Source organism: Notamacropus eugenii, chromosome 5, assembly GCF_028372415.1.
Source record: "Notamacropus eugenii isolate mMacEug1 chromosome 5, mMacEug1.pri_v2, whole genome shotgun sequence".
NCBI lineage: Eukaryota > Metazoa > Chordata > Mammalia > Diprotodontia > Macropodidae > Notamacropus > Notamacropus eugenii.
Window position 1 is genome coordinate 343,587,555 of NC_092876.1, and position 16,187 is coordinate 343,603,741.

Here is a 16,187-nt window from a genome sequence, read left to right on the forward strand (position 1 = left end):
ATTGATTAATTGAATTAATTTAGAATTAAGTGACTTGCCCACAGTAACACAGCTAGTAAGTGTTTGAGGCCAGATTTGAACTCAGGAAGATGAGTCTTCCTGATTCCAGACCCAGCACTCTCTCCATTGTGTCACCTAGCTTCCCTTATATACATTGTCTTATTTGTTCCTCATAATAACCCTATCAGAGAGAAATGGCAGGGACTACCTTTCCCCATTTTACAAATGGAAAACTTGAGACTCAGAGAGATTAATTTGCCATGGTCACACAGCCAGTAAATGACAGAAAAGCCAAGCTAAAGTCTCCCAGCTCCAAGCTGTCATCATAGCTCACTCTGTAATTCCTTTTCCTGTTAATAAACTGGTGATTCTAAGTACTAGGAATGGTGCTAGATCCTGGGGATACAAACTCAAAGAAGAAATTTGATTCTATTGTGAATGGGTAGAATACATTCGTGGATCAGGAAATATTTAATATACAAAAAAAGTAGCAGTGTTTGGAGGGAGGGGAACACTGACAATTTGGGAGAATCAGGAAAAGCCTTTTCAAAGTGCTGACACTTGATCTGGGCCTTGAGGGTCTTCCAAGAAGGAGAGAGAGCATTCTTCCTAGTTATGGGGGAATAGGCTATGTAAAGCTATTTATAGCCTTCTCACACATGGATGCTCCATCTCTTCTACTACCACCACCACTCTCAATAATGATAATAATAAAAACAGGGAGGGAGGAAGGAGAGGGAATAAGCCTTTCTTTAGTGCCTACTATGTGCCAGGGGCAGCTAGGTAACTCAATGGATAGAGTACTGGGCCTGGAGTTAGGAAGACCTGAGCTCAAATTTGGCCTCAGACACTAGCTGTGTGACCCTGGGCAAGTCACTTAACCTTTGTTTGCCTTAATCCACCGGAGAAGGAAAGAGTAAACAGCTCTGATATCCTTGCCAAGAAAACCCTATGAACTTCAGGCCTAGCACTCTATTCACTGCTCCATCCAGCTGCCCATTACAAATATTACCTCATATTTAATCTTAAAAGAACCCTGGGAGGTAGGTGCTTTTATTATTCCCATTTTACAGATGACAGAACTGAGGCAGATAGAAGTTAAATGACTCCCAAAGTCACACAGCTAGTTAGTGTCTGAGGCTGGATTTGAACATAGAATTTCATGGCTCCAAGCTCAGCAATCCATCCACTGTGTCACCTAGCTTAAACTAGATTTTTAAGCTCTTCAGATCAGAAGCCTCTTGTTATTTTTGTGTCACTACTCTATAGTGCTCCCCAAATACTTTGATAAATACTTGGGATCACTGGTTCTTCGATTCAGAGCTAGAAGGTGTCTTAGAGATAATCTAATCCAATGTCCTCATTTTACAGGTAAGGAAACTAAAGCACCAGGACATTAGTAAGTGACTTGCCCAGAGTCATACAGGTCTTAAGGTGCCAAGCCAAGATTCAAACTCAGATCCTTTGACTCCAAATTCAATGCTTTTCCCATGACTCCATGAAGCCTTGCTAATGGTAGTGAATTCCGTATAGTCAGTCACTCAGTCTTTACTATTTACTGTTGTTCTTTAGGAAATTATCTCATGATCTTCTGTCTCACTTCACATTTTTCTCATGTGTTCTTGGCTTCAGGATGCCTCTCTTTACTGGTGACAGTGCAGGATACCGAACGCTATGTCACACTGTTTGCTTCTGTCATCCTCAAGTGCGACTATACCACATCTGCCCAGCTGCAAGACGTGGTGGTCACCTGGCGCTTCAAGTCCTTCTGCAAGGACCCAATCCTAGATTACTACTCTGCATGTGAGTATTTTCCCCAGTTCTTTCCCTCTCCACCCCTCAAAAGCCTTCCTCTTATGCTCATGAGTGAAGAGGTATGGAAATTAATTGAGAGCCTCTTCTGGCTTCAGCCTAGAGAAGGATACTTTCTTTGGGGTCTGTAATCATGTATATTTGCTCTTTTCCTTTCCTGGTCCCATGAAGATCTGTTAAGTTTTACCATACTATAAGCTTCATGAAGGCAGAGTTCATGACATACCTCAAATTTATACCTTTTCTGTCACCTCAACCATGAAGTACAGGCTTAATAAATGGGGACTCAAAAGTACTTGCTTTCATGTACTTAGAGTTGGAAGAAAGGGGCCTCAGAGGGCATCTAATCCAGATTCTGTCTAGAACAACCATCTTCACTCCCACTTTTCTGAGAAGTTGGTCAAAGAGAAAAGTCTCATGTATGCAAAAATACTTACAATAGTCCTTTCTCTGGTAGCAAAGAACTGGAAGTAGTTTGGGTAGCCATCTGTTGGGGAATGGCTGAATAAACTGTGATATATGAATGTTATGGAAAATCATAAGAAATAATAAATAGGAATAATTGAGAGGAACTTGTAAAGGCTTCTGTGAAGGGCCACAAAGCAAACACATCCAAAAGAGCAATTCACACAATGACCATCATAAAGTAATGAGAAAAAAAATGAAAGAACTTCAAAACTGTAGACGAAGAAGCAGCAATCACAGAGAAGCAACATTTTGTCATTAAGCACAGATTTATGGCAATCCGACTTCACTTCCCCTTTTGACAGTTACTAGGCTCCTAGACCATGGGAATTAAAGTGTATATAAATTTCAACAAAACATTTGACTGAGCCTTTTCTTATCCTGGTGGACAAAGTAGAAATGAGCAAACTGATGGCAGACTTGACTGATCTAGAGGTGACGGAAAGACCAAATCTGAGTAGTCACTTATAGGTCAGCGTCAATATAAAGGAATGTTTCTCATGAAATACCCTGCAGGTGTAGGGCACCTAGAGCCTTGAGGCTACATGTGGCCTTCTAGATCTTTGAGTGTGGCCTTTTGACCGAGTCCAGGTTTTACAGAACAAATCCTTTTATTAAGGGGATTTGTTCTCTGAAGTTTGGATTCAGTCAAAGTGCTACACTTGAGGACCAAGGATCACATGTGGCCTTGAGGCTGCAGGTTGCCCACCCCTTCTAGGGAATTTCTTATTGTTTCGGAGCTACTTAAAAGTTTCATTAATAACTTGGATAAAGATCTAATTGGCATGCTCATCAAATTTGAGAGGGATTATAGACACATTAAATGAAAATTAAGTTTAAAATTTTAGCAGGCTAGAATATTTGGGCAAATCTAACAAATTGAAATGTAATAGTGATTAACCTAATGTCTTACCCTTAGGATCAAAAAATCAACTTCACATATACAAAATGGGAAGTATGCCTAGATAGCAGTTCTTGATCTTTTTTAATGGCTATTTTAATGGGCTGCATGCTCAAGGATTTAGTAGTGTGTTGGCATTTTAAAAAATAGGATACTTGATCTTTTTAAAATATGTATTTAATTATTTCCCAATTAAATATTAAAAAAATTTTTACTTTCATTTTTTTAAATTTTGAGTCCCAAATTCTCTCTCTCCTTCCTGCAGTTCTTCCACCCACCGAGAAGACAAGCAATTTGATATCAATTATACTGTGAAGATATATAAAACATATTTCCATCTTAGTCATGTTGCAAAAGGAAACATACCAAAAATAAGAAAATTTTTTAAAAGTTTAAAAAGTATGCTTCAATCTGCACTCAGAGTTCACATATTCTCTCTCTGAAGATGGGTAATTATTTTCATCATCAGTCCTTTGGGATTGTCATGGATCATTGTCTTGATCAGAATAACTAAGTCTTTTACAATTGATCATCTTACAATACTGCTGTTACTATGTACAATGTTCTGGTTCTGCTCACTTCACTTTGTATCAGTGCATATAAGACTTCTCAGGTGTTTTCAAAGCCATCCTCCTTGTCATTTCTTATAGCATAATAGTATTCCCCACAATCATATACCACAGGTTGTTTAGCCATTCCCCAATTAATGGGCATCCCATCAATTTCCAATTCTTTACCACTACAAAAAGACCTACTCTTTAAAAAAAAAAAAAAGAATCTTAAGCCATATGAAGAGAGACAGAGTTCTAGAACAAAAGATGTAATATCCCCATTGCACTCGGGTGAGACCACATTTAGAATATTGTCTTCAGGTCTAGGTGCCATATTTTATTTTTAACATTTTTATTGCTGTCTTTTTCTTTTCATCACCTTCATTTCCAAATATGTTTTTCACTTACCCACCCCAGAAAGCCATCCCTTGTAATAAAGGATGAAAGAGGAATAAGAGGAGGAGGAAAGTAATTCAGAAAAACTAACCAATGCATCAACTGAGTCTAACAATAAATGTGTTGCTCCATACCCATTGTCTCTGACCTCTGCAAAGAAAATTCATAGTCAGAGAACTGGAAAGGACTTCAGAGGCCATTCAGTTCAGGAAAATGAGGGCCTAGAAGGTGTAAGTAAATGTCAGAGGAGGGATTTAAACTCAAGTACTTGACTCAAAAGGCAATTTTTCCCCGCTTATACAATATTTTTTTCTGAACTAAGAAATGTGCATTTGCTCATGTCTTTGGAGGGGTTAGGCCTCATTATTACAATTGCACAGTGTTTGGTGTCACTTTTTTTTTTTATTGTGGTCATTGTGTATCTTGTTTTCTTTGTCTGCCCACTTCACTTTGTATCAATTCATACAAGCCTTCCTATGCTTCTCTGTATTCTTTGCAGTCTTTGCTTCTTATGGCACTGTAATACTCGATTAAATTCACATACCACATTTTGTTTAACCATTTGAGGAGGTGTTCATAGGCTCTACCAGACTGCCAAAGAGATCCATAAAAAAGTTAAGAACCCTTGACTTAAGGGGAACATAATAACTGTCTTCAAGTACTTGTAGAGCTGTGGTGTGGAATAAGGATTGTATTTGTTCCCCTTGAAGAAATAAGAAGGGTTGTTGGTAGTTTCAAAAAGGAAAGTTTCTGTTCTAAGGAAAGAAAAGCTTCCTAGCAATTAGAACTACTCAAAAATGGCACAGTCCGCTTCAAAAAGTAGTGAGTTTCCCATCCCTAGACATCTTCAAGTGGATAAATGTGATAGCTCTTCCAACCTCTCTGATTTGGAGACTTTCAGACATGTAAAGTTCACCTGTAGTAGGCTTCCTCTATTCTGGACCCACTGCCAGGTCACCCTTTTCTGGAAATTTCTATATGCCATCCTTACTTTCCTTATTTGAACATCTCCCTGCCTGTGACATCAGACTAGAATCCAGCTGAGACCTCCCCCTCCATCCCCACCCCGTAGATAACCCATGAACTTTGCTTTTCTCATGATGCTGCCTGAGTAGGAAAAGCTTGGTGGAATCTGATGGGCCAAGCCTGAGAGCAATCTTTTGGGCTGATTAAAGATTCTGGAGAAAGACCCTTTCAATGACTGAGCCTCACTTGTATCTACCCTCTCTAGCAACTAAAATCTGGTAGTACTGTATTTTAAATTTTGAGCTGGAAGGAATTTTAAAGAATATCTAGTCCAGCCTTCCCTTCCTCATTTTACAGAGAGGGAAACTGAGGTTTAAGGAGGTGAAGTGACCCTTCCCAGGGTCACACAAATGGTAAATGATAGTGACAGGATTTGAATCCAGTTCTTTTAATTCCAAATCTAATGTTCTTTTTCTCTGTCATGCTGCTTCTGCCCCAGACTTCCTTCCCTTGTTTTATATTCCTCCATCACTTGACTCAACCTGTCTCAATTTAGCGCTAGGGTCTTCCCTTGTGTTAGTTAAAATGTCTGTTTTGGCCTTTCTTTTCTGGGGCCCCTTTAAGTCTCCAAACTGGTGACTCAGACTGTGGTAATAGCAGCTTATAGATATGTCTTAGAGCAATTTTTATTCAGATATGGATTAGACCCTAGGGCCTCTGAAGTGAAATTCTTCTGACTGAAATTCCATGATTCGGTTGTTTCTGAGACAAAGGGAATTTGTCCATTTCAACTTCTTTCAGCTGATTCTTTTATCACTGTAATTGACACACACTGAGGGAGAAATGAGCTTCTCTCTGAGTAGATAAGCAACTGTGGTGGAGAGAAAAGGAGAATCTTCTGAGTCCTGAAAGCAGAAAAAGATGGAGTTCTATAGACTCCCCTTTCTCTCCTGTTCACAACAGATAATATTCAAACTAATACAGCAGTTAAAGGTAGGAATCTCAAAGCCTCATCCTTATCTAGTCATTTAAAGGAATTTGTGATGGATTTAAGAAGTCTTTATGAAGAGAAATAAAGATTCCAATAGTAGATATTTGTCCAGATGAATCTGGGATGCAGGCATAATGTAAGCATGCAGAACATACTTGTATAGCCATGTCACTATGTCTAATTGCTTATCTTCTGAACAGGGGTGGGGGTGGGACTGGAACGGGAGGGAGAGAACTTAGAACTTAAAATTTTGAAAAAAAGAAGGTTAAAATTGTTTTTAAATGTAATGGGAGGGATAAAATATTATATTACCAAGTCAAAACAAATATAAAGCATGCAATTTGAGTTGGAAATTACTGGTTCAGAAGATGAGATGTGACTGAAATCTCAGTGCTAAGTCATCAACTCCTTTGTGGCACTTTGTGTCCTCAGCTTATCAAGCGGCTTTAGCTCTGGGTCAAGATCCATCTAATGATTGCAACGACAGCCAAAGGATCGTCAGGATTGTGGCTCAGAGGCGTGGACAGAATGAGCCAGTTTTGGGTGTGGAGTACCGGCAACGCAAGATTACTATCCAGAACCGTGAGTGATCCATGAAATGTCTAGAGTTAGCAGTTGAGAAGACTGAGGAAGGGACAGCCAGGTGGTACAGCAGACAGGGCACTGGCCCTGGAATTAAGAGGACCTGATTTCAAATCTGGCCTCAGACACTTTACTAGCTATGTGACCCTGGGCAAGTCACATAACCCCAATTACCTTGACCGAGAAGCAGATCCCAATGAGCACAGTGGCCTAATAGGAACCCAACTGGTCAAATTGGATTTGTTCCCCTTTTCAGCTGATTGAGTACAGTCAGACTCCTTGATTTTGGTTGTGTTGGTTTGAGTTATGAGCTCAAGTGCAGGATATGAAGTCAGAAATACCTGACTTCAAATCCTGTCTCAGGCCTTTATGAGCTGTATGACCCTGGGCAAATCATTGGAGCCCTAGTTTCTTTAATGGATTCAATGGCTTCCAAGGTCTCTCCTAGCTCTAAATCTGTAATCCTGTAAAATCATTTTACAGATGAGAAAACTGAGACCCAGAGAGGGTCAATGACTTGTCTATTGGCAAGAACCAAGGTACTGAAATTCTGTTGAAAGACCCTATGAATGACTGAGACTCAGTTGGATCTACCCTCTCCAGCAATTTAACATCTCACTGTAGCTCTCGAAGTTGCAGAGGAGATGCTGACTTGCAGTATGGAGAGAGTTTCCACATTTAACTAATGAAATCAAAAGTCCACTTCCTATGGACCTCTGTCATTATATCATAACCTTTGTGCCAGATGCTCTCATGTGCCAAAGTGCTCTGGTACATTTTATGGGATTTCCCATCTCTCTGACTGATTGTCCTCACCTTCAGAATTCACAAATGTGGTTATCCAGTGAGCTGGTACTTTACAGTATGTTGTTTCCAATTCTCCTTGCCAAGTATGTGTCACATGTCACAAAATTCAGAAAAGAAAAGCTTTATTTACATACTGAAAAAAATATAATGTTGAGAAAATAAAAGCATCTGATACCAGTGGGCAGCTTTTGTCTATGCTCTAGACAACCTCAGTTAGTCACATATAGTCATGCGTTAGCTAGTCTAGGGGTGGGGAACCTGTGGCCTGAAGGCTACATGTGGCCTTCTAAATCCCGAAGTGTGGCCTTTTGACTGAATCCAAATTCTGGATTTGTTCTGTAAAATTTGCAGTCTGTCAAAAGGCTGTATTTAAGGATTTAGAAGGCCACATGTGGCCTTCAGGCCACAGGTTCCCCACCCCTGACTAGGACTTCTAGCAGCATTCCCTCTCTTGGCTCATCCAAGGCTGTCATGGTTCCTTCTTCGGTTCTGGATTGCTATTGTCATCTGGTATCGGTCCTACTCCCTACTGTTGTTCCTCGGACATTACTGGACCTTAGCCAGTAACAAGCTCATTTGTGTCTTGGGCCCTGTCGTAGCCCTACAGAGAAGTTTACCAGTCTCAGAAGGAAATCAGAATGCTCTTTTGCAACTGTAATACTGTGACAGCCTCGGGACCTACACATAAGATTTTCTCCCTTGCATTAATTTATTGTATCAATATAAAGATATAATTTAATTAATTAAAATAACAAAACTGATCTCACCAATCTGTGCCCTCCCACTGCTCACGAATGTTTGCTTTGTGTTTCTCATTTCTAAGTGTCTGGTGTAAGTCATCAGTAATACTAGGTTAGTACACTCTTGACTCTGATGCCTGACGTTCTCTTTCCTTCAGGCACCTAATGGCAATCTCTCGCCTATCAGTTGAAAGCTTAACAAAAGCATCTCAGTGATCTCCTTGGGCTTCCACGGAATGGAGCAGGGGCTGGATTGGCAGGGAATGGTCAACCACTAGGCCAGGTTTCTGAAACAGTTAGAGGCCTCTGGGTGGGGGAAGCTGCACATTCCCCAGAAAATACAGTTTACTGGGGGGCTGACCAGAGTTGGGGGGGTTGCTATTATTTAGGTCTCCTTTACCTAGATCCTTTCAGATTAGGAACATCCTCTGTTTATTTACCTAGTTCTTAACTCATTTCTCTCCCAAAGTTATCAACTGCTGACCCCAACAAATTGTCCTTCTTTCTCTTCTCAATAGGATGTTTCACTTTTAGCCCCTGCCCCTTTTTCAAAATTCCTTTTCCCTTGCCTCTCTAGCCTCTTCCTAGAGCCCTTTCGTTCTGTTCTACTTTGTTTTCAATTGTTCTTTTATCTTGGCTGATCTTAAAATTACCTCCCCTAAATCCCTAAGGTAATTTTTTTGGGTCTTTAATAAGAAGTCAAGGGTATGTTTTAAATGCACATATACTGGGGAGTAAAATATTTCATCAGATTCAAAGTGCCTTCACCCCTGTTCTAGTCAGGGTTGGGGAACCTGTGGCTTTCTAGGTCCTTGAGGGCAGCCTATAAAATGAGGGTGTTAGACTCAATAGATGCTAATTATCCTTCCTATAATCAGATGAAGGGCCCACAGGCAGCTAGCTGGTACTGTGCTTAGAGCACTGGGCCAGCAGTCGGTAAGATCAGAGTTCAAATCCAGCATCAGATATGTCCTAGCTATGTGATCCTGGGCAAATCACTTAACTTCTCTCTGCCTCAGTTTCCTCAACTATAAAATGGGGATAATGATAATACATACCTCCCAAGGTTGTTGTGAAGATTAAATAATACCAGTATTTGTAAAGTGCTTAGCATATTGTCTGGAACATAATAGACATTTGATAAATGCTTATTCTCTTCCTTCTAAGGAAGAAAACTCATTTATTATTAATTTATTACTAATTATTATTATTATTATATTGATTACTAATAAGACTTGTAAACTATTACAAGTTTATTATTACTAAGAGCACTTTTGACAGGGGTAGAAGTTGAAAAGTAGAGAAATTAAGAGATTAACTCACAAGGTCACTTAGGTGATAAGCAGCCAAATTGTAGGTTTTAATTTTAACTCTTCAACTTCAAATTGAGTGTGGTTTTCTCTACATCTAATTGTCTCTTTTACATAGATAGCATTCACTTCCAAATACTTTCAGTTCTGGTCAACAAATATGCGTTGAGCCTGTGCTGTGTGTTAAGGGAGGAAGACGGTCTTTGTCCAAGGTAGTGAAGTTTGTTCAACTGTGTGAGATTCTCCTCTTGGCAGATGCGTTTTGTTTAAGACTTTTTTCATTTGTTCCATCCTTTCTGATTCTTTGGGAACCTCTTTTAGGTTTTTCTTAGAAAAGATACTGCAGTTATTTGCCATTTTTTTCCTCCAACTAATTTTACAGAGGAGGAAACTGAGGCAAACAGGGTTAAGTGCCTTGCCAGGGATCACGTAGCTGGTAAGCAGCTGACACTGGATTTGAACTCAGGTCTTCCTAACTCCAGGTCCTGTGTTCTATCCACTGCATCACCTATTTGCTCTTTGTTTAAGACACTGTTGTCCAAGTATCACAGTGTAGTATGGGGCAAAGAATACTGATTCTGATGTCAGAGGTCCTGGGTTCAAATCCCACCTCTGATCCTTACTTTGTACTCCGATCCTTATCTTTGTGATTTGGGGCAAGTCAGTTAGCCCTTTGTGGACGTCACTTCCTCATCAAGAAAATGAGGATTTGGAATAAATAATGGTACTTATGATCCTTTTCAAGTCTATATCTGTGATCCTATGGTGAAAAAAAAATTTTTTTCTACTGCATTTAGAGAGAAAGGAGAGTAAGTGCTTGAATGAAAATATTTTTAAGGCAAAAGCCTAGGGTATGAGAGATTCTTACAGGATTTGGAAAGACAATGTAGAAGATTCAGTATCTTCTCCTGACTAGCCTGTGTCCTCTCTTCCTCTTACTTCATAGGAGCAGATCTTGTGATTAATGAGGTAATGTGGTGGGACCATGGCGTCTATTACTGTGCCATCGAGGCTCCAGGGGACACCTCCGGAGACCCAGATAAGGAAGTGAAGCTCATTGTTCTCCGTAAGTGCCATATTCTCTTTTCTCTGTAGCTGTCTGCTACCCTGATATCTTTTTTTTAAAAAACTTCGAAGACTGGCCCAAGGATAGATTTCAAGAAGTCTATAAATGTGGATGAAAAAAAATTACAGCTTGATTTCAGTATGATGGGTTACCTTGGAAGCCACTTGTATTTTATTTTATTTTATTTTATGCATTTAAAAACATTACTCAGAGATGGATCCATAAGCTTTACCAGACTGCCAAAGTGGGCCATAACACGAACAAGAGGGAGAACTCTTGCTCTGAGGTTAGGCTTATTAAAATCACTTACAGCAGTATCCTTATTTAGTGCTGGCATGCACCTCAGGCCAGCTTAGAGGGGAAAATTTTTGTTTAGTGCATAGATCAGAGCTAGAGCTAGGAGGAACCCCAGAAACCATTTAGTCCAACACCAGTTTTTCTTAATGTAACTTTTAGTTTACATTAATCTTTTTTCAATTAACAAATATATATCCCTCTCACATATCCCCATTGGAAGAGAGAGAGAGTGAGAGAGAGAGAGAGAGAGAAAAGAAAGGAAAGAAGAGAAAGAATGAAAGAAGGAAGGAAGGAAAACCCTTGCAACAAAAGGAGAGTCAAACAAAATAAATCCCTGCCTTAACCATGTCCAAAAAAAAAATCTATGTCTCATTATGCATCTGGAGTCTGTCACCTCTTGGTCAGGATGCTGGTAGTATGCTTCTTCATCAGTCCATTGACATCATGCTAATCCTTTGATTTTACCAAGGAGAAAACTGAGGCTTACAGATGTTAAGTGATTACTTTAAGGTCACATGGGTAATAAGGGTCAGAGGCAGGATTTAAAGCCAGGTCTCCATCTCCAGAGTCCGGGCTCTATCTACTGTTTCACGTTTTGGGAAGGGACCTTAGAGGTGATCCAAGACAATCCCTAGTCATTTTTTACAGTTGAAAAAACAAAGACCCATAAGGGTGAGGTGACCCCTTCAAAGTTGTATAGGGACTTAGTGGCAGAAATGTAGGTGTCCAGACTTCCCGACATCGCTGCCTCCTACAGAGTTCAAACTGAGCATATTATTTAAGAATAAGGTTTTACAATAATAATAATAACCCTGAAGATGTTTTCAGTGAGGCTGCACAAGATGAGTTTATAACCATATACTTTTATTCAATTACAAAAAACAGCCCCTTTATCCACCTATGCAATTGGTCCACAAAATTCTTTTTTAACAGTTTGATAATGACTTGTCCCAGGACAATTTCTATCTGAACTCCATTGAAAAAGATGAATAATAATCACAATAACTACTTCTTAGGTTATTCAGGCACAATTATCTCCATTAAAAGATGAGTAAATGAACTCAGTTCAAGTGACTTCCTTGAACTAACACGGACATTTTAAATGCAAATCCTTTATCCTTTCTACCCTATCACCAAGTCAGTGTGGTTGGGGGAGAGAAACACAAAAGGGAAAATAAAGAATTATTGAAGGTCACCAATTACTAAATGCAGGAGGTAGCAGTTAGAGCTCTGGGGCTTGAGGTCAAGACCGTTGGGTTCAAAGGTTATCTCAGATACTGACTAGCTGTGTCATCATGGGCAGATCACTTAACCTTTCATTTCCTTATCCATTAAATGGAGATGATACTTGCTCTGCTTTCCTTGCTGGGTAAGTGTGAGGAAAACACTTTCCAAATTTTATAAAACTTATCTAAGTACACTATGTAGCTATATAACTTGGAATTATATTTAAGTATATAAATTAGAGGTGTTCAGTAAATTAGTCAATCAACAGGCATTTATGAAATGCCTGTGTTAAGATATAAAGACAACAAGGGAAAAAATTTTACATAATTATAGTTATTAGTATCTGGTTTTTATGGTGCCAAAGTTCATTTGTAAGCCAGTTATTTGAAACTCAGAACAAGAAGTTCCTGGGTTGTCTACTAAAGACTTTTTAGTATGTAGTCTACTTACAATACTATTTAATTGCCATGAAAACAGTACAAAATGATGCTGCAACATGTTAGTAATCTTTTTTAAGCAAAGAAACAGTGCAATTGCATAAGAAATTTTCCAGGTGAGTTACCTGAGGTCCAGAGAACTTACATGACTTACGTGTAATTGTACTTTAGATGTTTCTATCCTGTCTGTCTCCTTGACGAAGTTCCAGGCCTTCCTACTGTTCTCCACCTATCTCTAGTTTCTCAGGGATGACCTGATGTTACTGGCACTTCTAAGCAAATGGATTCTGTAGGAATGGTGTACTCATCCCAGAAGGAGCTTTATGGGAGATAAGATCAAGGCAAGTGGAAAGGACATAGGAAGAAGTTGGGTCAGAGTCTGTCAGTCAGTCAAGCATTTGTTAAATGCCTGCTATGTACCAGGCACTATGCTAAGCATGGGGATACAAAGAAAGGAAGAAAAGGTTGTTCCTTGCTCTCAAGCAGTTCATAATCTAATGGGGGAAACAATAGGAAAACAATTCTGTAGATACAGGGAAGACATTAGCCTCAAAGGGGATCAGAAAAGGCCAGAAGATGGGATTTTGGCTGAGACTTGAAGGAAGCCAGGGAAGGAAGGAGTAAATGAAGGGGAAGAAAATTCCAGGCATGGGGAATGGATCATAGGAGCATAGCGTTATAGATTTAGAAGTGGAAAAGTTTTGGGAGGTCATTGAGAACACCACCTTATTTTATAGATGGCCAAGCTGAGGCTAAGAGAAACTAAGTAACTTGTCCAGAGTCACACAGCTATGTCTGGAAACAGAAAAAAAAATGGTGGAAAGTTGGGGAAAGGGTCAATTATTAGAGAAAGACACATTTGGGACTCCCATGCTGTCCCTTGCGCCTATTCCTTCTGTCTCAAAATTTTCTGTTTTAAAAAAGTTAAATTAAAATTATCTCAATTAGCAAACACTTCTTTTTAAAATTATATTTAATTTTTAATTAACAAAAACAATTTTCTCTTCCAGCTCCTTCCATTACAAAAAAAAAAAGAAGGAAAAAAAAGGAAACCCTTGTAACAAATACACACACACACACACACACACACACACACACACACATCTGTTAGGAGTTGGGTATCACTGGCTTCCTTGGTCCTTTTGAATTTTGTGAACCATATTGTCATGGTATGAAATTTTTTTTCACACTTGGGTTCCTGTGCAGGCATCGTGCTAGGGAAATCAAGCAATTTCTCCAACATAGAGAGTGAAAGCCTGGAGTGGGCACATCTGTGTACATCTAACTGGTGCTGACTTGCCCCCTTACAGACTGGCTGACAGTGATTTTCATCATCCTTGGCTCCATCCTCCTCATCGTGCTGGTCAGTGTGTGCTGGTGTCAGTGTTGTCCCCAGTACTGCTGCTGCTATGTCCGCTGTCCTTGCTGTCCAACCCGGTGCTGCTGCCCTGAGGAAGGTGAGGGGGTTTCTGGGGAATAACTTTTGTAGGCACACCTGCCCCGTAGCTACTTGGTAACGAAGTTCATTTTTTTTCTTTTTTAAATACTCTAGATTCTTCCCGCTCCCCATTCATTCCACACAGGCTGAGAAGAGTTCACAGAATCCAGGGATGGTGAACCTGTGGCCTCAAGGTCACACATGGCCCTCCCAGTCCTCAAATGCGGCCCTTTGACTGAATCCAAGCTTATTCTGTGAAGGTTGAATTCAGTCAAAGGGTAGCACTTGAGGACCGAGATGGCTACATGTAGCCTTGAGGGCACAGGTTCCCTACCATGTCCCATTTGGAAAGGGACCAGAATGACCATCGAGCTCAGCCCTCCCATTTTACAAATGAGGAAATTAAGGCCCAGAGATCAATTGAAGTGAAAATAATATTTAAACCTCAACACCATAAAAGAGGTGTCTGATTGCAAGGTCATAAAGATACTTAGAGGTCTTCACACCTAGCTACTAATTTTATAAGTAAGGCCCCTGAGGCACAGAGAAATGAAATGACTTGCCAAGGAGACAACTAGTGTCTCCAGCAGGACTTGAACTCAAGTCTTCTTGACTTCAAGGCCATCAACTAGCATTAAGCCATACTGCCCCTAGTATGCCCCTTATTCCTGCTGCTCTGCCTAGACAACTATTTGTAGTGAGCTAGTTCCCTTAATCTGAACACAGATGAAGGGGGATAAGAAGAGAATGGGACATGCTCCCTGCCATGGGTCTGGGACTTCCAGAAATTATTGGAAGTGGGGGTGGCTCATACTACAATTAGCCATAGTTTAGTAGGAACTAGACTAACATACTTGGTCCATATCAAAGGAGCAGTTAGCCTTTACATAACCCATGTTAACAGGCCCATCATTCTTGAATCAGTATAGACTATTGGGACATAGAACATTTCTGAAGGCAAGAGAGAGAGGATCTGGATCTGTGATTTCCATGCTATAGGGAATTCCCAGATTAGGAAATTCCCTCTACTAATACAGGTTGTTTCCTTCTCTGCAATGTAATAGATTTAGAGAGAGGACCATCTCCAGTCATCCTGATGTGTATCAGGCCACTGGACCCAGATGGTTCTGGAGCAGAAAGTGAGGTTGGTGACCTTGAACAATGCTCTCTCACTCAAATCTAATTCACTTGCAAGTCCTGGCATCATCTTCTTGATGCCATAGTCCTCTTTGAGAATAAAGAACAGAAAACAAAACAACAGATTTAGAGAACTGCCTGAGCCCGAGCACTGAATGACCCTTGCCCAGTGTCCTGCCTCTAGAATGTGTTAGATGTGGGTCTCAAACGCAGTTCTTCCTGGTTCTGAGGCCAACTGTCTGTCCACTCTATCACTTTGGCTCTCTGAGGTTCATGCTGTGACTCAGTCCTGTTCATTTATTCCTTCAGCAAACCCTTATTGAGCACCTACTTCACAGAGTTGTTTTAAGGATCACAGGAGATAATGTTTGTAAAGTGTTCAGTACAGTACCTGGCACATAGTAGGAACTTAGTTCGTGTTCATTCTCCTTTATCTAAGGTACTATACTCAGCATTCTAGAATACAATGTTCCAGAAGTGAATATGGCACGGAATATATAAATCAATTAAGATAAAATTGTCATTTTTATTATATTGATTCCATAAATTAAAAATTAAATTAAAAAAATGATTTCAAATATATGAATATATATAGAAAAAGGTGAATATGGTATGGCTCCTGGCCTCAAGAAGCACATAGTCTAGAAAGAGAGATGACCTATGCAAATAGATATAATATAGGACAATGTGTGATAAGCACCATAGGATAACTTACCAAGGTAAAACTATAGAAATTCAGAGTAATTAGAAATTTCCCTGGGAGAGCTTGATGGAGTGTGAGGGTGGCGATTTAAACTGAACCTTGAATGATGCATAGGGTTTCAAGACACAATGAATAGGATGAGGAGAAGGCATACCAACGAGAAAGTCTCATGAACACAGTTATAACAGAACAAAATGTTTGTTAATGGAATGCTGAGTATTCCATTTTGACTAGTCTAAGATTAAAGTAAAAGAGATTAGATAAAGCAAGAAAAGGATCTTGAGCAGGTGTAAATTTTTGAAAACCATGATAATGAGAATGGATTCTGTTTAGTAGGCAATGGAGAACCAGTCAAAGTTTT

At 39.8% G+C, this 16,187-nt stretch overlaps 2 protein-coding genes across 4 annotated transcripts in view; one reads left to right on the forward strand and one right to left on the reverse strand.

Annotated features, from left to right (window-relative positions):
- CD86 (CD86 molecule) overlaps window positions 1–16,187 on the reverse strand; it is a 161,553-nt gene that overhangs the window by 131,228 nt on the left and 14,138 nt on the right. The window lies entirely within an intron of this gene.
- The window catches only part of ILDR1 (immunoglobulin like domain containing receptor 1), a 61,495-nt gene that overhangs the window by 27,761 nt on the left and 17,547 nt on the right, over window positions 1–16,187 (forward strand). For all 3 annotated transcript variants that reach the window (XM_072613825.1, XM_072613826.1, XM_072613827.1), the window contains exons 2-5: window positions 1,633–1,803; window positions 6,515–6,664; window positions 10,468–10,587; window positions 13,859–14,005. In XM_072613825.1, coding sequence (XP_072469926.1) covers window positions 1,633–1,803; window positions 6,515–6,664; window positions 10,468–10,587; window positions 13,859–14,005 — 588 coding nt within the window. The remainder of the gene's footprint in view (window positions 1–1,632; window positions 1,804–6,514; window positions 6,665–10,467; window positions 10,588–13,858; window positions 14,006–16,187) is intronic.